Here is a 24,047-nt window from a genome sequence, read left to right as displayed (position 1 = left end):
TTAGAGGTTTTGGATAATTTTTGTCAAATTTATCCTTGCATACTTTATGGGTTTTGACACTATTATAAATGAAATTCTAAAACATTATTTTCCAATTGTTTGTTGCTAGTAATTAAAATATGACTGATTTTTGTATTTTGACCTTGGATCCTATGGACTTGCTAAATTTACTTATTAGTTCTAGTTGTTTTGCAAATTGGTTGAGATTTTCTATGTAAACGATCATGGTCTCTGCAAGTAGAAAGTTTTCCTCCTTCATTTCTTCTTTTTATGGCTTTCTTTTTTTTGTTTGCCTTACATCACTGGCTAGCATTGCTAATGTTGAATATAAGTGATAAGACTGGCCATCCTTGCCTTGTTCCTAATATTAGGGCTGGAGATTTTCATGCATCTTTCATGGAGATGTAAAATAGTATATCCACCTAGAAGTCAATTTACATTCTCTTGCAAATTCGAACACTTGCGTACTCTAGGATGTACTCCTAGGTACATAGACTATAGAAAGTCTCACCCATAGGTACAAGAAATTTCACAATAGAAAAAAAAAGAAACAAAATTCCTTTGAAGAGGAAAAGGGAAATGAATAAATTCATATAGTGGAATATGACACAGCAGTGAAATCTTGTGTGGTGGCATGTGTCTGTCATCCCAGCTACTCAGGAGACTGAGGCAGAATAATTGGTTGAACCCAGGAGACAGAGGTTGAAATGGGCTCAGATTGCACCTCTGCACTCCAGCCTGGGCGACAGAGTAAGACTGTCTCAAAAAAAAAAAAAAAAAAAGTGACCCTCAACACTGGATGGAGTGTTGAATGAATCTTAAAATAATATTGAGTAAAGCATGCAAGGCCACATAAAGCTAAATAGAGTATCACATGATTTTCATAAAACTCAAAAACAAGCTGATCTAAATAATACATTCTATAGGTACACATATAGGTGTGCTAAAAATATTAAAAATAAAAGCGGCTGGGCGCAGTGGCTCACACCTGTAATCCTAGCACTTTGGGAGGCCGAGGTGGGCAGATCACCTGAGGTCAGGAGTTCAAGACCAGCCTGGCCAACATGGTGAAACCCCGTCTCTACAAAAATAAAAAAATTAGCTGGGCGTGATGGCAGACGCCTGTAATCCCAGTTACTTGGGAGGCTGAGGTATGAGAATTGCTTGAACCTGGAAGGCAGAGGTTGCAGTGAGCCAAGATCACAGCACTGCACTCCAGCCTGGGGACAGAACTCGATTCTGTTTCAAAGGAAGAATGAGCATAAACATCAGGGCAGAGGTTACATCTTTGTAACCAATAGGCAGAGAGGTGAAAGGTTTGCGGTACAGTAGTAGGTGCAAGTTTTTGGTAATGTCCTAGCTCTTGAGTTAGGAGGAAGATTCAAGGAGTTAATGAAACTTTTTGCTTTAAAAATTACATATATGTTTTTGTTTGCATAAAAATATCTTAAAGATTAAATAATTAAAAATAGCAAACTAGTTTTTAGCATGCCATACACACCATTCCTGTTGTTTTCCCCTACAATACTCTGGAGATTATTCTAAATTAGTACACATAGATCTACCTCATTTTTTCTAATGGCTACATAGTATTTCACTGTCTGAATATACCATAATTTATTTAATCAGTCCTCCCTAATGATGAACATTTGATCATTTCTACTCTATAAATGAGGTTGCAATTAATGTTATTGTTCATGCATCTTGATATAGTATACCTGTAAGATTAAATTTCTAGAAGTGGAATAACTAGGGCAAGAACTGTGAGTGTTACAATTCTGAACAGATGGCCAAATCATTTGTTCAACTTTAAACACTGGGAGTTCAGGGCCATGAACTCCAAATGGGAGTGCCCACAGATATTGTCAGCAAGAAGTACCTGAGTACACCTGTGACTGTGTGCTTGGCTGCTTTGGGACGTGCAGGGGATTTGGAGCAGAGTAGGTGTGGAAGTTGGGTAAAGGGGACTACTTATGCGTTTACCACTTGAGAAAAGCAACAACTCTGGTTATGTAAGGCCTCTAGGCCTGATGGGCAGGTGCTCCATAGACCCACAGACAGCAAAACTCTCGCCTACTCCCTGAGGGTCAGTCCGAAGAGAAGGGAGAGGGGAGAGGGGCGGCTCTTCTGACCTGGGGACCCCTGAGGCATCTGGGCCAGGCTTCCCATACTTGAACTGGCCCAGCACAGATGCCTGGCCCCAGAAGGGCACAAATGGGGATGATCCTTAAAATATCTTTCCTGAAAGAGACAAAAGCCAGCTGGATGGGTTAGCCTCTGTACCAGGAGCATTTGATTACAAATCATGAGTTCAAGTGGGATCCCCTGTGGCTGGACAAGTAAAGCTGTGTGTGGCTTTTCCCTGCTTTTTGTTTTCTGTTTAAGAGATGGAGCTCACTCTGTTGCCCAGTCTGGAGTGCAGTGGTGCAGTCATAGGATACTGCAGCCTCGAACTCCTGGACTCAAGAGATCCTTTGGCCTCGGCCTCCCCAGTAGCTGCGACGATAGGCCCGCATCAGTACAACTGGCTAATTTTTTAAATTATTTATTTATCTAATTATTTTTGAGGTGGAGCCTCGCTCTGTCACGCAGGCTGGAGTGCAGTGGTGCAATCTCCACTCACTGCAACATCTGACGCCTAGGTTCAAGCGATTCTCCAGCCTCAGTCTTCCAAGTAGCTGGGACTACAGGGGCATGCCACTGCACCCGACTAATTTTCTTGTATTTTTAGTAGAGACGGGGTTTCACCATGTTTGCCAGGCTGGTCTCAAACTCCTGACCTCAGGGGATCTGCCTGCCTTGGCCTCCCAAAGTGCTAGGATTACAGGTGTGAGCCACTGCACCTGGCCTCAATTTTTTTTTTTTTTTTTTTTTTTTTTTTTTTTTTTTTTTTTTGAGACAGAGTTTTGCTCTTGTTGCCCAGGCTGGAGTGCAATGGCACAATCTCACTGCAACCTCTGCCTCCTGGGTTCAAATGATTCTCCTGCCTCAGCCTTCCTGAGTAGCTGAGATTACAGGCATGTGCCACCATGCCTGGCTAATTTTGTATTTTTAGTAGAGACAGGGTTTCTCCATGTTGGTCAGGATGGTCTCAAACTCCCGACCTCAGGTGATCTGCCCACCTCAGCCTCCCAAAGTGCTGGGACTACAGGCGTGAGCCACTGCGCCCGGCCTGGCTTCAATTTAAAAAAATTTTTTTTGTAGAGACGAGGTATTGCTTTGTTGCCCAGGCTGGTCTTGAACTCCTGGGCTCAAGCGATCCTCCTGCCTTGGCCTCCCAAAGGGTTGGGATTACAGGCATGAGCCACCATGTCCAACCAAGTTTTTCCTGTTCTAAACAAAACTGTGATGAACAAACTCAGTCCTCCTTTCCACACAGCATCACCCCCAGCCTTTACTCCTGTGGGCCCCTACTTCCCCTTCTGTAATGGAGACAGTGTTCTCTGTTCTCCCCTCAGGTCCTTCCCCAGGGCCCAGGATTAGAGTGAGGGAGTGAGGCACTAGCCCTGAGTGCAAAATTTACAGGCATGGCAAAAAACAAACAAACAAAAAAACAGTAATCAAGATAAATAATATTTTAATGCAGTATTGTAAAACTTCAAAATTAATGCAAAAAATTCCATGATGGACAAAATATCAAAATTTTAAATAAAAACAGGAGCTAACCCTGCACTTTCACATCCATGTCTCATGAATTCCTGGCCCTGGTTCCAATAAAACTTTATTTACAAAAACGGGTGGCCAATGCCATGCCCCCTAACCCCACCCCTCACCCCGTCTTTTACCAATACGATTTTTTAAAACATTCTTACATATTTTGTATTGGGGTAAAATATACATAATATAAATTTACCATTTCAACCATTTTCAGTGTACAGTTCAGTGGCATTAAGAACATTCACACTGTGCAACAAAATAATTTTTTTTTTGAGATGGAGTCTCGCTTTGTTGCCAGGCTGGAGTGCGGTGGGGCGTTCTCAGCTCACTGCAACCTCTGACTCCCAGGTTCAAGCGATTCCCCTGCCTCAGCCTCCCAAGTAGCTAGGACTACAGATGCGTGCCTCCACACCCAGCTAATTTTTGTATTTTTAGTAGAGATGGGGTTTCACCATGTTGGCCAGGATGGTCTTGATCTCTTGACTTCGTGATTCGCCCACCTCGGCCTCCCAAAGTGCTGGGATTACAGGTGTGAGCCACCGTGCCTGGCCAACAATATAATTTTTTAAAATATTACGTTCAGGTATTAGATATAGTGATGATTGAGTTCTGGGGTGCCCCATTAAATTTTGCCCTCGAACATTATTAAAAAGTCAAGAAACAGTAGATGTTTGCGTGGATGTAGTGAAAGGGGGATGCTTATGCACTGCTGGTGGGAATGTAAATTAGTACAACCTGTTTGGAAAACAGTACAGAGATTCTTTAACAAATTAAAAGTACACTTTGGGGCTGGGAGCGGTGGCTCACGCCTGTAATCCCAGCACTTTGGGAGGCTGAGGCGGGCGGATCACTTGAGGCCAGGAGTTCGAGACCAGCCTGGCCAACATGGTGAAACTCCGTCTCTACAAAAAATACAAAAAAATTAGCCGGGCGTGTTGGCGCGCGCCTATAGTCCTAGCTACTCTGGAGGCTGAGGCAGGAGAATCGCTTGAACCCGGGAGGCGGAGGTAGCAGTGAGCTGAGATCGCACCACTGCACTTCAGCTTGGGCAACAGAGTGAGACTGTGTCTCAAAAAAAAAAAAAAAAAATGCACTATGGGAGGCCATGGCAGGCAAATCGCTTGAGCCCAGGAGTTTGAGACCATCCTGGACAGCATGGTGAAACCTCGCCTCTACAAAAAAATACAAAAATTAGCTAGGCGTAGTGGTGCATGCCTGTAGTGCCAGCTACTTGGGAGGCTGGGGTAAGAGGATTGCTTGAGCCCGGGAGGTCAAGGCTGCAGTGTACCAAGATCGCGCCACTACTCTCCAGCCTGGGTGACAGAGTGAGACCTTGTCACAGGAAGGGAAGGGAAGGGAAGGGGAAGGGAGGGGAGGGGAGGGGAGGGGAGGGGAGAAAAAGTAGATTCACCATTCGGTCCAGCAATCCCACCACTGGGTTTCTACCCAAAGGAAAAGAATCATTATATGAAAAAGACACTTGCACACGAATGTTTGTTTTTTGCAGCCCAATTCACAATTGAAAAGATATGGGACCAACTTAAATAACCATCAGCCAAGGAGTGGATAAAGAAAATGCAGTTGATATACACCATCGAATACTACTCAGCCATAAAAAGGAACGAAATGATGTCTTTTGCAGCAACTTGCATGGAGCTGGAGGCCATTATTCTAAGTGAAAGTGACTCAGGAATGGAAAACCAAACACTGTATGTTCTCACTCATAAGTAGGAACTAAGCTATGAGGACGCAAAGGCATACAGAGTGATATAATGGACAATAGGGAGAATGGGAGGGGGTGTAACACACACACACACAAAACCCTACACATTGGGTATAATGTACACTACTCGGGGGAACAGGTGGACTAAAATCTCAGGATTCACCACTATACAATTCCTCCATGTAACCAAAAACCACTGGGACCCCAAAAGCTACTGAAATTTAAAAAACAAAACAAATATTTGCACCCGAGGCGAGCACCTCATTCGCCTCTCGCTCTCTCGGGCACCTCCTGGAGCCAGAGGGTCCCATGCGGCCAGCTCCTCCCTGGAGGCAGTTGAAGTTATTCCAGCGGCGATCAGGCCACCGAGGATATGCGCCCAGACAACCACCCGCGACGTGGAGACTCGCTCCGCCTGTGTCCGCCCACCCTCCTCCCGCGCGGGACACACCTGGCAGGCGCGCCTCTCCCTGCCCCGGGCCACCTGGCGCGCAGCTCCCGGCGCCCGGCCCGCCCCTCGCGGCTCTGCCGGGGCTCCCTGCCGGCCAATAGGAGCGCGGTATGCAAATGAGCAGGTGCGGTGGCGGCCCGCCCGGAACGGCCCCGGGGCTCCCGGGATGTTAGAAGCGCTCAGGGCGGCAGCAGAGCAGACGCCGGGCTGCGCGCTGGGAGCTGCGGTCTCCGGCCATGGCCCCCGCTCCGCCCCCCGCCGCCTCCTTCTCGCCCTCCGAGGTCCAGCGGCGCCTGGCGGCCGGCGCGTGCTGGGTCCGCCGCGGGGCCCGCCTCTACGACCTCTCCAGCTTCGTGCGGCACCACCCGGGGGGCGAGCAGCTGCTGCGGGCCAGGGCGGGCCAGGACATCAGCGCCGATCTGGACGGGCCGCCTCACAGGCACTCGGCCAACGCGCGCCGCTGGTTGGAGCAGTACTACGTGGGAGAGCTGCGCGGGGAGCAGCAGGTACAGCCAGGCCGGGGCCCCCCGCCCCAACCCAGGCCTCCCTCAGCCTTCCACTCCCGGGCGAGCCCCGTTCACCTTCCCTCTAGCAGGACCCAAGGTGACAGCCTCTGCCCTCCCTTCCTTCGCTTTCCCTCTCTTCTCTCCAGGCAACAGGTCACTGTCGTCCCCTCCAACCCCTCCTTCTTCTCTCCAGGAACTTGCTCTTCCTTTACACCCTTACCGCCTGGCCCGCCTCCGTGCCAGCTCTCCCATTTCTCCAGCACCTCTCCTTCCAGCGTGTTCCTTCTGCAGCCCCTGCCCTCCGACAACGTGGATTCCCGTTTCTGTCCCCAGTCCCCGCATACGCCCCGGCTTTCCTTCCTCTTCACTTATCGGCCTCTCCCTCTTTGCAACCACTCTCCGTTTCTCTTTGGATAATGGGCTCACCTGTTCCCACCTCCCCATCCCACCTCACTTCTGCTTCAAAGAGGCACAGATCCGTAGCTCTTCTCACTAGCTTGGGTTTCCTGGTGCCGCCCTAGCCTTGCACCAGGGCTCCCCTGGGTGGGTGGAGAGGCCTGGGCCATGTCTGGGGTGGACTGTGTCCTCCAACCTCTCAGACCTTCCCTTATATTCTTGTCTTACACGATGGCTTGGGACTCCAAAAGAGTGAAATGAAAGGCATGAGCCAGTTTTGCCAAGGAAAAGGGACCGGCACTTTGGACCAGACTGCGTGCTGAGCTGCACGCTGCTGTGCAGTACCAGCTCCCGGTGGTATTTAAGTCCTTAATTGAACCTGGGGCAGGTTTTGTTATTCCCATTTCAGGATATGGAATCTGAGGCTTAGGGAGGCTCTGATTAATGCGCCTAAGGTCAAATAGCTAAATAGTGGGAAAGCCACATGTATCTGACTCCAAAATCAATGCTGGCTCCATCCCAAAAATCTTCGGGTGGAGGAGACAGACCTAGCCCACAGGATTCCAGGTAGGCTCAGGCCAGAGGCAAAGCGACTCTCTGGATGTTCCCCAGGCCTGGCTCTGGGACTGGTGACTATGGGGCCATCATGCTTAGATATACAGTAGTTCCCCCTTGTCCAAGGGGATACATTTCAAGACCCTCGGTGGATCCTTAAAACCACAGATAGTACCGAATCCTATATATGCTATGTTTTTTCCCATATATGCATACCTATGATAAAGTTAAATTTATAAATTAAGAACAATAGGAAGAGATTAACAACAGCAATAATAAAATAGAATAGTTATAACAATATACTGTAATAAGAGCTATTTGAATGTGGTCCGTTTCTCTCAAAACATCTTATAGTACTGTACTCACTCTTCTTGTGATGATGTAAGATGATAACCTGAGGCCAGGCACCATGGCTGACATCTGTAATCCTAGCATTTTGGGAGGCCGAGGTAAGAGGATCGCTTGAGCCCAGGAGTTCAAGACCAGCCTGGGCAACATAGAGAGACCTTGTGTCTACAAAAAATACCAAAATTAGCCGGGTGTGGTGGCATGTGGCTATAATTCTAGCTACTTGGGAGGCTAAGGTGGGAGGATCACCTGAGAGGTGGAGGCTGCAGTGAGCCATGATCATGCCACTGCACTCCAGCCTGAGCAATGGTGTGAGACCCCACCTCAAAAAAAAAAAGAGATAATAAGATGCCTACATGATGGGTTGGAGTGAGGTGAATGACAGGTGTGGTGATGTGGCATTGGCTACTATTGAAAACTAATTTAAAACTTATAAATTATTTCTGGAATTTTCCATTTAATTATATTTTTGGACCCAGGTTGACCGTGGGTTACTGAAACCGTGGAAAGTGAAACCGTGGATAAGGGGGACTCCTGAAAATCAACAATTGTCCCCTGCTTCTAACTCTTGCTTTCAAGATGAGCCCAGCAACTACTCTTAGATCTCTGGTTGAAAGGACTTAGCACCCACTGTTTCAGGTGGCTTTTCATTGGGTCATCCTGCCTAATTTCTCCATCATTTATTCAGTCATGGAACTGGTTCCTTAATGGGTTGAGAGCACTGTGCTGGGTGTGGGCAGATATCAATGAACAAAACCAATTCGGTTCCTGTCTTCATAGAGCTAATGGGATAATGGGGAAGGAGAGGGAACACACAGATCACATGATAGTTGCTTAATTCATGGTGTATCAGAGTATGGATCTAGAGGGGAGGAGCATAGAGAGCCTTCTTGAGAAAGCGACATTGACACTGAGAGCTGATTGATAGGATGGGCTTAGCCAGGTGACATGTAGCAGGAAGAATATTTCGGGCAAAGGGGACAGCATGTGTGAAGGCTCTGGCAGGAAGAGCTTGACATAGTAAAAGATTGGAAATAAAATCAACGTGGCCGGAGGCTGATGGGCAAGGACAGGGATGTGGGGGGAGGCCAAAAGTCAGCCGGGGCCACATCACACAGGGCTTCATAGGCTGTGGTCAGAATTTGGGACTTGACTCTAACAAAAATGGGAAGCCAGGTGAGCCTGAGAGGTGGAGGTTGCAGTGAGCCAAGATCGCGCCACTGCACTTCAGCCTGGGCAATAGAGCAAGACTCCATCTCAAAAAAAAATAAATAAATAAAGGGAAGCCGGGGAAGAGGTTCAGGCAGGGTTCATGGTGAGATTTGCGTCTTTGGAAGAGGACCCTGGCTGCAGTTTCAAGGAGGAACAGAGACAGCCTAAGGGGGTGTGAGGAGATCAGGCAGCATGCTGCTGCATGGCCGCCACTGCAGTGGCTGTGACTACGGGGAGAAGGGGGATGAATTTGAGAGAGTCTCTAGACAATATGCTGGGACTCAGCATTCTGTGGTGAGAGCCCAGTTTAATCTGAGAGGTTGGTGTTTGGTGTCGGGTCATGCTGAAGGGTTTAGAAGAAGATATAGGAAAAACTGCGTGCAGGAGGCCGTGCGCAGTGGCTCATACCTGTAATCCCAGGAATTTGGGAGGGTAAGGCGGGTGGATCACTTGAGGTCAGGGGTTTGAGACCAGCCTGGCCAACATGGTGAAACGCTGTCTCTACTAAAAATACAAAAAATTATCCAGGTGTGGTTGTGCACTGGGCATGGTGGTGCCCTCCCAGCTGCTTGGGAGGCTGAGGCAGGCGGATCACTTGAGGTCAGGAGTTCAAGATCAGCCTGGGCAACACGGTAAAATCTTATCTCTGCTAAAAATACAAAAATTAGCTGGGTGTGGTGGTGCATGCCTGTAATCCCAGCTGCTCGGGAGGCTGAGGTAGGAGAATCGTTTGAACCCAGGAGGCAGAAGTTGCAGTGAGCCGAGATCACACCACTGCATTCCAGTCTGGGCGACAGGTGAGATTTTGTCACAAAAAAATAGAAAAGAAAAAAGAAAAGAAAAGAAAAGAAAAACTGAGTGCAGGAAATAAGAGAGGTCGAGACTGACAGGTTTGCGGTGGCTCATGGGCCTGCCCTGTGTTGTCACTGTATCGTCTAGAAAGGAGCCTTAGGGTGTGGCTCGTCCTCCCAACACCATCCTGAGTATGCTTACAGCCACCCCTGGCCAGCTGCCCTGGATGGCCCCACCTCCCAGCTCTGCTAACCACCTAGCACCATGGTTTGCCTTGTCTGATGCTTAGAGAGGGACCCAGGGACCCAGTCTCATACATGCTTCTGACCTGTATGCTCATCTGTTGCCTAAGAGCCCGAGGGCGGGCCATGCTGCAGACATCCTTACTTCTGGGCCCCAACCTGAGCATGTGGAACAAAACTCAAAACAATGCATCTGCAGACCCATGGCCCAAACTTGACAATGGTCACACTAGCCCAGCCCTCCACCAGGCTGCCAGCTTCTGCCTTCAGATTTCTAACCTAAGAACTAGTACAGGGTTGTCTTTAAATTGAGAGAGAGGAAGGCTGGGCACAGTGGCTCATGCTTATAATCCCAGCACTTTGGGGAGGCCGAGGTGGGCGGATCACTTGAGCCCAGGAGTTCGAGACCAGCCTGGGCAACATGGTGAAACCCCATCTCTACAAAAAATTAGCTGGGTGTGGTGGCTCGTGCGTGCAGTCCCAGCTACTCAGGAGGCTGAGGTGGGAGGATCACTGGAGCCCAGGAGGCAGAAGTTGCAGTGAGCTAGATCACACCACTGTACTCTCCAGCCTGGGTGACAGAGCAAGACCCTGTCTCAAAAACAAACAAACAAACAAACAAAAACTTGTGGGAGAGGTTGTCAAAGGAGAAATCTGGGGGTGGGATATCCTTTCAAAGAGATGCCTGGATGGAGACAATTTCTGTTCTTCTCCCTAGCTAAGCCCTTCTAGCAAGCCCCAAGCTGCCTTTTGCACTTCCCTCCTCTCCTGCTGGACCAGGGATGCTGACACCCTTGTGGTTAGAGCCCCCTGTCTCTGGAGGAGCAGGAGGCTTTTGCTGGGGAAAGGGAGTGCCATGAACCAGCTCTGTTGTTTGGGGCTCGTTTCTGAACAGTGCCCCTCCTAGGGGCCTGTCCTGCTGGCTTAGCCCTTGGATGGGAGCATCCTGGCCCTTCCCTCCAGGGAGAAGGCCTGGCCCCGTTTGTTCCCCCTGCACCCCACTTTGTTGCACCCTTTCTATGTACACACATTCACGCCCACACGAAGGCACATTCACAAAACAAGTCCATCTTGTTTAAGCCAACATGCTGTCTGCCAAGCACGGCCTTGGACATGGTGAAGTCAAGCTGCCCACCTTGAGCAAGTGACAGAGCCATGGCTGAGCAGGGAAGGAGCTCAGGACGGTGGGGTCAAGAGCCTCAACCCAAGCTCAGGCGAGAGCAGTGCTCTCCCAGCTGCAGCCACGTGTTAGCAGAGTATGAAGTCCACTTATTGAGCTGCGACCAGCATTTTTCACAAAAGAAATAGACAAGGAAAGGACTTCAGGTCTAAACCTCCTTCCCAGGCTATATTACTGTGTTTCCCAGACTCTGGGCATCCATGAATCACCACCCCAGGTTTTTTCCCCCAAATTTGGCGTACTATACTCTGGTTACTCTTCAGATTGTATAAGTCTTTCGCCTTTTACCAATTTGGTGTACCACTTGAACTATCATATTTAATATTTATCTTTAAATTGACCCACTTTATTTTTCCATGTACTCATGCTTGGCGATAATAACAGTAAAATCAAAGGTTTTATGTGCACTTTAAAGGGAATGGGGGCCAGGCACGGTGGCTCATGCCTGTAATCCCAGCACTTTGGGAGGCTGAGGTGGGCAGGTCGCTAGAGCCCAGAAGTTTGAGACCAGCCTGGGCAACATGGTGAAAAACTATCTCTACAAGAAAAAATTACAAAAATTAGCCAGGCATGGTGGCATGCACCTGTGGTCCCAGCTACTTGGGAGGCTGAGGTGGGAGGATCACCTGAGCCTGGGAAGTTGAGCCTGCAATAAGCTGTGATCATGCCACTGCACTCCAGCCTGAGTGACAGAGGAGACCCCGTCTCAAGAAATAAATAAAGTGAATATGGAACTGGGGTTTTTCCTGAGCCCCAAGCCTGCCACCCAGAGGGATGATAACTGCCAGAGGGTGGCTCATACTCCCCCATGCCCCACCAATCCTGGAGAGGTCCTACCGTGGGCAGATATCTGACTATGCCAGCTGACCACGCCCTCTGCTTGAGAAGACCTTAAGGAGAAGGCAAGCCTGACTCCTCAGCCATTAGTTTTGGGGTAACCTTGATGTCTGAAGGTCTCAATGCCATGTTTTAATCCCACAGGGTTTGTCTCTGTCTCAGCGTGGCTGAGAAGTCCACAGATTCAGCCACACATGGGTCTGTAAGACTTTGGGCTCTAGCCATTCGGAGCTTCAGGGCTTGAATAATTAAATGGGGAGGAACAATAAGGAGGAGATCTAAGTGCAGGAAGACCTGGGGTTCCCACCCTACCCAGGACCAGGAACATCTTGAGCTCAGCCCATCTTGGAAAGCTGGTCTGATAAAAACTGATGCTTGGGGAATTCGCTGAACTGCCACCACCTTCTGAGCAGAGTAGTGCCAAGTATTCGACTTACTGAAGGGGTTGAGATTGCTTGGCCTCTAAGGGGGCATCCCAGGGGAGCCTGCCTGACCAATCAACAGTCACTGCCCTCTACCACCTGCAGGGGCTTCTACTCTCTGGCCTGCTGTGGTGCCAGGCGAGTCTCACCTGGAGGACGAAGCTAGGGCCAGCTGGTGGGGCATCCAGGGCCCAGGCCACTGCAGTTCCATGGCCACCCCAGGGTCAGCACAAGCTCCAGGTGTGCTCTCTGCTATCACCCCACAATTCAGTGAATAAAGAGGCTTTGAGACCCAGAATTGGGAAGAAGAACAAAAATTAGGATTCTCTCGAGGAAATAAAAAGAAACAAACAGGACTCCTAGAAATACATGAGAGTAATTGTCTTTGGAAGTATTCCCGGGAAATAACCTGGACTGATGCTTCCGCAACAGCATTCGTCATCTTCATTTATTTTTTTTCTTATGACACACGCTCCTCATTGGTCTGTATGTAGTCTTCATTTATTTAGACAGGTGATAAGCACCCCATGCGCTCTGAAACCTACCACACCACGGAAACAGCCCTTGCTGGCATTACCAGGACCTTCGCCTTCCTCCACCCGGTGGCCAGTGCTCCCCTTACCTTACATGGCCTGGCAGCAACTGGTGACACCATTGATCACCCCTCCTCCACCCCAGTACACTTTCTTCACCTGGCTGCTGGATGCCATACCCTTTTGGTTTTCCACCTGAATTCATTTTTGATTGCTTCTCTGGCAAATTATCACAAACTCGGTGACTTAAAGCAACACACATCTACTCTCTTACAGTTCCAAAGTAAAAAATGAATCTGCAGGGAAGCATTCCTTCTGGAGACTCTAGGGGAGATTCTTTTTTCCTGCCTTTTCCAGCTACTGGAGGCTGCCTACATTCCTTGGCTCATGGCCCAGCCAGCAATCCCATCATGCCGGCCTCTGCCTCTGTTGCTGCGTCTCCTCCTATGACTGACGCTCCTGCATCCATCTTCCACTTAGAAGTACACTCGGGGTCACACTAGACCCACCTAGATGATCCAGGATAATCTCCTCATCTCAAGATCTTTCACTTAATGACATCTGCAGAGTCCCTTTTGAAAAGTCAGGTAGCATATTCACAGATTGTGCCTCACACCCCACCCAGACCCCAGTCGTGACTTCTCAGTCTCCATTGTTAGTTTCTCTCACTTCTCATTTCCCAGAAAAGTGCACAAAGCTTAAACATACAGCTCAGTGATTTTTTTTTTTTTATGAGTTTCCCTCTGTCACCAGGCTAGAGTGCAATGGCACAATCTCGGCTCACTGCAACTTCCGCCTCCCAGGTTCAAGCGATTCTCCTGCCTCAGCCTCCCAAGTAGCTGGGATTACAGGCACATGCCACCACGCCCAGCTAATTTTTGTATTTTTAGTAGAGACAGGGTTTCAGTATGTTGGCCAGGATGGTCTTGATCTCTTGACTTCGTGATTTGCCTGCCTCGGCCTCCCAGAGTGTTGGGATTACAGGCATGAGCCACCGTGCCCGGCCAATTTTTTTTTTTTTTTTAAACTAGGTAAACATCTCTGTTGCCACCACCCAGATCAAGACCTAGAACTCTTCCAGCACCTAGCACAGGCTCCTGCCTCCTCCCAGGCAACAGCGCCTCCCAGAAGCAGCCACTGTTCTAATCTCTATCACCACAGGATAGTTTTGTGAATCCCTCATCTTTATATGGGAATGGTGCACTCTGTTGATGGCTGCTTTCACTCAGTATTATGTCTGGGGTATTATTGATGTTTTTCTTACTCTTCACAGCAACTGTTTCCATGGCCTACTCTGTCCTAGAGAATCCATAGGCAAAGGGAGAAAATGGGGAGTAAATGGAGCAAGAAGAACCAATGACTTGGACCACCTGTTGATCTTCAGGAGCCCCCCCCCTTAGTCTTCCTTCTGGAACATTCCCCCACTACTGCCCTACTTTGGCTAGAGCCTCGCTACACTCACTATTGCAGCAGTCTCTTGGGCAGGGCTTCCTCTGTTCCCCATTGTCTCTGAACCTTTCTAAAGAGAACTTGATCATGTTATGGCAGTGCTCCTAAGTATTCAATGGCTCCCTATTGCCATATCCCTTAAGTCCAGCTTGAATGCTCTTTCTTCCACAGAGATTCTCCTTACCTCCTCACCTATATCTGCTTTTTTCCCCTTCGCTCAGACTCTCATAGCTCTTTACCTGAACCTATTTTACAGCATTCATAACTTTTTTTTTTTTTTTTTTTTTTTTTTTGAGACAGAGTCTTGCTGTGTTCCCCAGGCCCCAGGCTGGAGAGTGCAGTGGCACGATCTCAGCTCACTGTAACCTCTGCCTCCTGGGTTCAAGTGATTCTCCTGCCTCAGCATCCCGAGTAGCTGGAATTACAGGTGCCCACTACCATGCCCGGCTAACTTTTGTATTTTTAGTAGAGACAGGGTTTCACCATGTTGGCCAGGCTGATCTTGAACTCCTGACCTCACCTGCCTTGGCCTCCCAAAGTGCTGGGATCACAGGTGTGAGCCACCACACCCAGCAGATAACATTCTTTCTTATTTAACGTATTTCCACTGTGGCTCTTGTTTTCCCTATTATTTTGTCTACTAATCCGTAAACTCCCCAAGGACTGGACTTGTCTAATTCATCTGGACTTCTCTAGCACACACAGGTACACTGGTACATACCAATAGGTACTAATAAATATTTGAATGGTCTGGGTATGGGCTCATACCTATAATCCCAGCACTTTGGGAGGCCAAGGCAGAAAAGAGAGCTTGAGACCAGGAGTTCAAGGCCAGCCTGGGCAGCATAGTGAGACCCTAGGTCTACAAAAAAATTTTCCAACATAGCCAGGCATGGTCATGTGTCTGTAGTCCCAGCTATTTGGGAGGCTACCATGGGGGGATTGCTTGAGCCCAGGAGGTCAAAGCTGCAGTGAGCCGTGATTGCACCATTGTACTCCAGTCTGGGCAGCAGAGTGAGACCCTGTCTCAAAAAATGAATGAATGAATAAATAAATGTTTGAATAAGTGATTGAATGAGTTGCTTGAAAAACTGAGGTATGTGCATAATTGAAAACGAAATATTAGCATACTTTAAGAATGAAACATAGCCGGGCACGGTGGCTCACGCCTGTAATCCCAGCGCTTTGGGAAGCCAAGGCAGGCGGATCACCTGAGGTCAGGAGTCCGAGACCAGCCTGGCCAACATGGTGAAACCTCATCTCTACTGAAAATACAAAAATTAGCCAGGTATGGTGGTGCATGCCTATAATCCCAGCTACTCGGGAGGCTGAGGCAGGAGAATCGCTTGAACCCAGGAGGCGGAGGTTGCAATGAGCCAAGATTGCGCCATTGCACTCCAGCCTGGGGGACAAGAGCGAGACGTTGTCTCAAAAAAAAAAAAAAAAAAAAGATTAAGAAAAATCTCTTTTCTGTGTCTTGTTAGTTAAAGGGTTGAGAGTTGATGGAAAGGATGGAGAACCATCAAGCAAGTCACTCATTTCTGCCTTTGTCCTCGGTTCTTTGCAGCCGGAGAGAGTTAGCAAAACCTCTCCCTTAGCAGGCTCTTAAAGTCCACCCGTCCCATGAGTCTCCTTCAGGGGTTAGAAGTGAAGTTAACCATAGAAAATCTCAATCGAGACCCACATTGCTCTCAGGGTTAAGACCCCCCAGTCCCCATGTAGCTATAAGTACCTGGGCGACACTCATAGGCATGTCCCAGGTTGCCTGGGTTTCTAGTCCTGTTTACTCTTTCTGGTGGCTTTTCATGCAAAATTCTCTAAAGCACATAGACTCAGAACAGTGGTTCTCAATCTTCTCTAATTGCTCCTATTCTTTTTTATTATTATTATTATTATACTTTAAGTTTTAGGGTACATGTGCACAATGTGCAGGTTAGTTACATATGTATACATGTGCCAGGCTGGTGTGCTGCACCCATTAACTCGTCATTTAGCATTAGGTATATCTCCTAAAGCTATCCCTCCCCCCTCCTCCCACCTCACAACAGTCCCCAGAGTGTGATGTTCCCCTTCCTGTGTCCATGTGTTCTCATTGTTCAATTCCCACCTATGAGTGAGAATATGCGGTGTTTGCTTTTTTGTTCTTGCGACAGTTTACTGAGAATAATGATTTCCAATTTCATCCATGTCCCTACAAAGGACATGAACTCATCATTTTTTATGGCTGCATAGTATTCCATGGTGTATATGTGCCACATTTTCTTAATCCAGTCTATCACTGTTGGACATTTGGGTTGGTTCCAAGTCTTTGCTATTGTGAATAGTGCCGCAATAAACATACGTGTGCTTGTGTCTTTATAGCAGCATGATTTATAGTCCTTTGGGTATACACCCAGTAATAGCATGGCTGGGTCAAATGGTATTTCTAGTTCTAGATCCCTGAGGAATCACCACACTGACTTCCACAAGGGTTGAACTAGTTTACAGTCCCACCAACAGTGTAAAAGTGTTCCTATTTCTCCACATCCTCTCCAGCACCTGTTGTTTCCTGACTTTTTAATGATTGCCATTCTAACTGGTATGAGATGGTATCTCATTGTGGTTTTGATTTGCATTTCTCTGATGGCCAGTGATGGTGAGCATTTTTTCATGTGTCTTTTGGCTGCATAAATGTCTTCTTTTGAGAAGTGTCTGTTCATGTCCTTCGCCCACTTTTTGATGGGGTTGTTTGTTTTTTTTCTTGTAAATTTGTTTGAGTTCATTGTAGATTCTGGATATTAGCCCTTTGTCAGATGAGTAGGTTGTGAAAATTTTACAAGGGACGTGAAGGACCTCTTCAAGGAGAACTACAAACCACTGCTCAATGAAATAAAAGAGGACACGAACAAATGGAAGAACATTCCATGCTCATGGGTAGGAAGAATCAATATCGTGAAAATGGCCATACTGCCCAAGGTAATTTATAGATTCAATACCATCCCCATCAAGCTACCAATGACTTTCTTCACAGAATTGGAAAAAACTACTTTTTTTTTAACTTGTAAGTTCAGCAATACATGTGCAGGTTTGTTAAATAGGTAAACTCATGTTATGGGGGTTTGTGGTACAGATTATTTTGTCACCCAGGTGTTAAGCCTAGTACCCATTAGTTATGTTTCCTGCTCCTCTCCCTCCTCCTATCCTGCACCCTCAGGTGGAGGCCTCAGGTATCTGTTGTTTCCATCTTTGTGTCCATAAGTTCTCATCATTTAGCTCCCACTTATAAGTGAGAACATGTGGTATTCGGTTTCTGTTCCTGCCTTAGTTGCTAAGGATAATGGCTTCCAGCTCCATCCATATTCCCGCAAGGGACATGATCTCGTTCTTTTTTATGGCTGCATAGTATTCCATGGTATATATGTACCACATTTTCTTTATCCAGTCTACCTTGATGGGCATTTGGGTTGATTTCATGTCTTTGTTGTTGTGAACAGTGCTGCAATGAACATACATGTACATGTGTCTTTGTGATGCAATGATTTATATTCCTCTGGGTATATGCCCAGTAACTGGATTGCTGGGTCGCATGGGTATTGTAAGGTGGGCAGAAGACTCTAATGACCACTTTCCCCACCTGCTCTTTCTCTCTGATGGAAAAAGAGCTCAGCCATAACAACAAAATTTGAGAACAACAAACTTGATGCTAGCAACACTCGTAAAGCTTATAACTGAGAAATATGAACTTCAAACTCAGTACTTTACATTGTGAAACACTGCCCCCAAAACACTATTATCCAAATAACTTCACTTTCTTACCCTGATAGTATACTGCGAAGTATTTAAATAGCAATACCAGACAAGCAAATTTGAGGGTGGCGGGATTTGCTTTAACATATTTGAAGTCTGATGCATAGAAAGTATTTTAAAAATCCTGTTACAGTAAAGCTAGTAGCCACCAATTTCATTCATGAAAGTATGTCATTATATACTTAGAGTGAACCATGCAACCTACAATAAACTTGCTTGAAAATTACCCAAATTAGTTGTAATTTCTCCTTTAAGAGGGGGAGTAGAATTCTAGATCTCTATGTTCTCTTGTGCCCAGTAGAACCTTTCCAATGTTGCTTAGCATTGAATGATGTTCAGATTACCTAATGAGAAATGGAAGCAGTCTTTAGGGATCTCTAGAAATGGCTGGTTTTAGTTTATAAATTCTAGGCCGGGCACAGTGGCGCACGCCTGTAATCCCAGCACTTTGGGAGGCCGAGGAAGGCGGATCACTTGAGGCCAGGAGTTCAAGAACAGCCTGGCCAACATGGTGAGACCTCATCTCTACTAAAAATACAAAAACTAGCCGGGTGTGGTGGTGCATGCCTGTAATCCCAGCTACTCGGGAGGCTGAGATACGAGAATTGCTTGAACCTGGGAGGCTGAGGTTGCAGTGAGCGGAGATCACGCCACTGCACTCCAGCCTGGGTAACAGAATGAGACTCTGTCTCAAAAAAACAAAAAAAATTCCAAATGTTAATAACTCATAATAACCCACTTAGGTACTTGTACGTAGCCCCTAGTCTTATGTAATAACGGAAATCTATGAAATGGCATCATTTACTCACAAAGATCAAAGAAAGACCTCAAATTTTAAAGTCAGTTTGATTAAGGCCTACACTTTGAGACTCTGCTGTGGGGGAATAAGGAGCACCTTGCTGGACTGAATAAATCCAGCTTCCATGATCCTGTGTTGCCCCCAAACAGGGAAAAGGACAGATCAGCTTGGTTTCATGGTTGCTTTCTCTTGTGCCAGACAAGGTCTTCTGGAAACAACCATAATGACTTATGCTGGTTGGAGACAAGAGTCCTTGAATCCTAATAAAAGGCCACTTTTTAAAGTTATTCTACTCTAGGCCGGGCGCAGTGGCTCATGCCTGTAATCCCAGAACTTTGGGAGGCTGAGGTGGGTGGATCACAAGGTCAGGAGTTCAAGACCAGCCTGACCAACATGGTGAAACCCCATCTCTACTAAAAATACAAAAATTAGCTGGGCGTGATGGCATGCACCTGTAGTCCCAGTTACTCAGGGGGCTGAAGCAGGAAAATTGCTCGAACCAGGGAGGCGGAGGTTGCAGTGAGCTGAGATCATGCCACTGCACTCCAGCCTAGGCGACAGAGCAAGACTCCATCTCGAAAAAAAATTACTTATTCTAAATGAAGACCAAAATTTCATAGACATAGGACAAGAGGTTGGGAGAGGGAAATTGATTATCTTTAAAAAAGAAACTGAAAAGGACTTAAAGATCTCAGTGTTGCACCGATTCTTAAGTTGAGCAAATAATGAGTCAAGTCATGTTGGTTTTGTGCACATGTGGACTACAGGCATGGTGGCGTGTGCCTGTAATCTCAGCTACTCAGGAGGCTGAGGCAGGAGAATCGCTTGAACCTGGGAGGTGGAGGTTGCAGTGAGCCGAGATCACACCACTGCACTCTAGCCTGAGTGACAGACTGAGACACTGTCTCAAAAAAAAAAAAAAAAAATTGTGGCCAGGCGCAGTGGCTCATGCCTGTAATCCCAACACTTTGGGAGGCCGAGGCGGGTGGATCACGAAGTCAGGAGATCGAGACCACCCTGGCTAATACGGTGAAACTCCGTCTCTACTGAAAATACAAAAAAATTAGCCGGACTTGATGGTGGGCACCTGCAGTCCCAGCTACTCGGGAGGCTGAGGCAGGAGAATCGCTTGAACGTGGGAGGTGGAGGTTGCAGTGAGCCGAGATCAAGCCACTGCACTCCAGCCTGGGTGACAGAGTGAGACCCTGTCTCACAAAAAAAAAATTGTGTGGAAGCACAATGTGACATGCCATAAACTCCAATTTGAACATTCACAGCGTACTCCTAAATGGGTCATCTTATTAACAAGCATATTTAAGGGCTAAGGGTCTCTCTTCATCCTTTAACAAACAGGTCTATCTCTTTTGAAAGGCTTCTTCCTTCATTCATTGCCTCTTTTTCAACACTGCCCTCCTTATTTGGCAATGGAGTTGTGAGTCAAACAGTTCTCCACTGCTTTCAGTGACTTCATGAAGCTTTCTATTTTTTTTCTGCATGGATGTTTATCTTACTTTGCATTTTGATACATTTCATATTGTTGGATGATAGCACTCTCTAACCATCAAAGAGAGAACACTTTGCCTAGATGGGCAGGGCAAAGTTGGGGTAGGAGGTGGTCAGTATTTGAGCAAGGGCCAAATTTATTAAACAACTGACTCATAAATATCTACATGATTTTTGCTGTCTTTTTGCAACTTGAATCTTCAGGAACTCAGATAAAGAACACTTCGATAACGATGATCCCTGTAGAGCTAATGGTAACACACCTTAAGTGTATATATAGCGATCTACGTTTTTCTTTCTTTCTTTTTTTTTTTTTGAGACAGAGTCTTGCTGTGTTGCCCAGGCTGGTGTGCAGTGGCATGATCTCAGGTCACTACAACCTCCACCTCCCTGGTCCAAGCAATTCTCCAGTCTCAGCCTCCCAAGTAGCTGGGATTACAGGCATGTGCCACCACGCCCGGCTAATTTTTGTATTTTTAGTAGAGACAGGGTTTCACCATGTTGGCCAGGCTGGTCTCGAACTCCTGACCTCAGGTGATCAGCCCACCTTGGCCTCCCAAATTGCTGGGATTACAGGCATGAGCCACTGTGCCCGACCCTATCTACATTTTTCAAAGTATTTTTCCATAGACTTTTTTTCCCTTCCAACTTTTATTTTAACTTTAGGGGTACACGTGCAGGATGTGCAGGTTTGTTACATAGGTAAACGTGTGCCATGGTGGTTTGCTGCCCAGATCATCCCATCACCTAGACGTTAAGCCCAGCATCCATTCTTTGTCTTTCCTGACGCTCTCCCTCTTCCAACCCCATCCCATAGATTTCTACTTGAACTCTTAAAGTGGGTGGAGTAGATGTAGGAACCGTAGTTCAGAGAGATCCTGCAATATGGGTCTCCAAGTGCCCAGTATTTTCAATGCATACTCATTAGGGACAAATCTTAGGCATGAGATTAAGCCGAGGGGTACCAAATACATTTCTTTCAGATCTAGGAGGGATGAGGTACCATCCAAGGTCCCCTCTGATCCTTCTGACTGGGCTGAAGTCAGGCCTCTGAAGACAGAAGGAGAAGGATCCTTAGCCTGAAGCTGTTTGCTTTCTAGACTTCATAAACTTGTCTTCTAGGATGACGTGAGGCAATGCGTATACTCATGTGATGGGGATTTCCTGGGGGGAGCAGGTGTACCTTCCTCTGACGTGTCATTGACTCCCTGCACACTCCGTTACTGATTAATCAGTGGATCACTCCAGCTTCCTGGCACCTGCCCTTTCATGGGGTGAGGGAGTGTGGGTCAAAGTGTAAGCTGGAATGATGTGTTGGCTTGAAAAGCTTTACCTGGCATCACAGGCACTTAGGAAACGCTTGGTTGCTGCAGTTATATCCCAAAGCCTTTAATTTAGACAATTTTAGTTTAGCCAGGCTAGAGAAATACTTCCTTTATGAGCATGAGGGCCTGCGAAACACCCCAAATACATGGGAAACCTGAAATAATAATGATTTGTGGCTCCCAGCATGCTCCCTCGGGGGCCTGGTGTCCTGGAGGCTGGTCTGACTTGCCCGGAGGTCACTGGTGTGTGGCTCAGCTACAGCAGCAGCGTAGGGGGTGTCCAGGGGAGTGGACAAGCAATTCTCCTGTCATTTGCAACTTTCTTCAGGAACTCAGATAAAGAACACTTGGATAACGATGATCCCTATAGAAGGATTTCATCTGTACCATCACACATGGAAGAGGAGTTGCTAGGTCAGGAAAGGCAACTACTAAGCTAAGGTTCTTGTCCCTTTGTCCTTGCATGCCTAAGGAGGGGCTGTCCAGGACGAGGTAACTTTGTAGAGCCTCACCTCCTTCCTAAAAAAACTTGCCATGGGGTTGTAATGTGTCATGTTCATCAGTGCTCCAGCAGACACCAGGAGAGGAAGAGGGGACCCCTAGGAGGTGGCTGCTGCTTCTCCTTTCCAAGATGCAAGTCCTGTCCAGGTGAAATAGGGCAGTCGAGGCCCTGGCTGCACTGCCAGACAGTGTCCCATAGGCAGACAGAGCCTCAGGCCAGCACCTCGCCTTCCAGCCAGCATGGCTGTGACTCCTTAAGCAGCCTGATCCAGGACTGCGGTTACCTCTGGAGTGTCTTGCTAGCAGAGGTGACCTTCCCAGGGAAAGTAAGGGAATTTTAAATGTTCCTTCTATCTAGGTTTCTCTTGCTTAGAAAACGTGGAAGTACAATGTGGGTGACACAGGTGTGCTCATCAAACAGGTTTAAGAAGGGTCTTTAGTAGGAAGAATGGAAAAAGGAGTAAGAAACTCTTACTTCCTCTACCACTCTTGATCTCACCCATAAAGGTGAGTTCACCTTGCACCCTGAGTGGTTTGGAGCTGATCCCAGCCAGTCAGCCGACGGCATGTTGCTCCCTCATAGCCAGGAAAAGCCCATCTCAGCAGTAAGACCTAGGGCCCTCCACATCAGACCTTCTCTACAGCGGTGGCTGGTCTGACTTGGGAAAAGGGAGGAAGATAGATGTGTCATGAATGAAACATGTGTAGTATGCTGGTGCGCATTTAAAGACATTAAAGACTGACATCGAACTTCCTTTATAGAAATAAATGAATCCTGGAGTTCTAATTGCTGGTCCCACCTAAGTTTCTTCTCCGTCAGGATAAGAGTATAAAGAATGTCCCAGACTAGATGTCATGAGTCTAGACCCGTGTTAAGGGAGAACCTGCCAGGTGCAACAGAGTGGGACATGACCTGATAAGGCAGGGGACCAAGGTGACTCATGAACTTTAGTGCGGAACCAGGCAGCCATGATGACAGCAGAGTTTGTAGGCAGCTACCTGGCTTTGAGCCTTGCATGCAGCCAAGATCCTAAGGCCGTCAGGAGGGTTCCCCTGGAATGTTCTAGATACAGGAAGCGGTACCTGCTGAAAGGGCTGGGAAGGAGAATTTTCCTGGACTGTTTCAAATCCACTGTGTCCTAGACACTTGCATTTTTTTAAAATTATTTTTTAATATTTTGTAGAGATGGGGGTCTTGCTCTGTGGCCCAGGCTAGTCTCTTTGCTCCTGGCCTCAAGTGATCCGCACACGTCAGCCTCCCAAAGTGCTGGGATTACAGGCGTGAGCCACCGTCCTGGCCTGGAAACTCTCATTCTAATCGACATTAATTAATACTCTCTAATGGCATTTCATTAGGATTGATGTCAAAGGTTTATCACATTCTGCAGTATTCTGTTTGTTAAGGGGATGGATAGCATAGTTGATTAAAATTAGACTGTAGATTTTTTCTATCATAATAATTACATATTAATATAGTTCATAAAAATTTAAATAGTTAAGAGGAATGTGCAAAAAAGAATTGTTTCCAGCCAGGCGCGGTGGCTCACGACTGTAATCCCAGCATTTTAGGAGGCCGAGGCAGGCGGATCACGAGGTCAGGAGTTCGAGACCAGTCTGGCCAACATATTGAAACCCCGTCTCTACTAAAAATACAAAAAATTAGCCAGGTGCGGTGGTGTGCACCTATAATCCCAGCTACTCAAGAGGCTGAGGCAGGAGAATTGCTTGAACCCAGGAGGCAGAGGTTGCAATGAGCCAAGATCGCACCATTGCACTCCAGCCCAGGCGACAGTCCGAGACTCCGTCTCAAAAAAAAAAAAAAAGAATTGT

At 47.2% G+C, this 24,047-nt stretch overlaps 1 protein-coding gene across 2 annotated transcripts in view; it reads left to right on the top strand.

The window, feature by feature from the left end:
• Window positions 1-6,002: 6,002 nt before the first annotated feature.
• FA2H (fatty acid 2-hydroxylase) overlaps window positions 6,003-24,047 on the top strand; it is a 63,081-nt gene continuing 45,036 nt past the window's right edge. Inside the window, exon 1 of one of the 2 annotated variants that reach the window (XM_054452774.2) lies at window positions 6,003-6,337. In XM_054452774.2, the coding sequence (XP_054308749.2) occupies window positions 6,068-6,337 (270 nt within the window). In that variant the 5' untranslated portion in view covers window positions 6,003-6,067. The remainder of the gene's footprint in view (window positions 6,338-24,047) is intronic. The other variant, XM_054452775.2, reaches the window with a different exon arrangement.

Source organism: Pongo pygmaeus, chromosome 18 (genome assembly GCF_028885625.2).
Source record: "Pongo pygmaeus isolate AG05252 chromosome 18, NHGRI_mPonPyg2-v2.0_pri, whole genome shotgun sequence".
NCBI lineage: Eukaryota > Metazoa > Chordata > Mammalia > Primates > Hominidae > Pongo > Pongo pygmaeus.
Note: the sequence above shows the minus strand (reverse complement) of the source record. Positions and strands in the feature narration are given on the sequence as shown.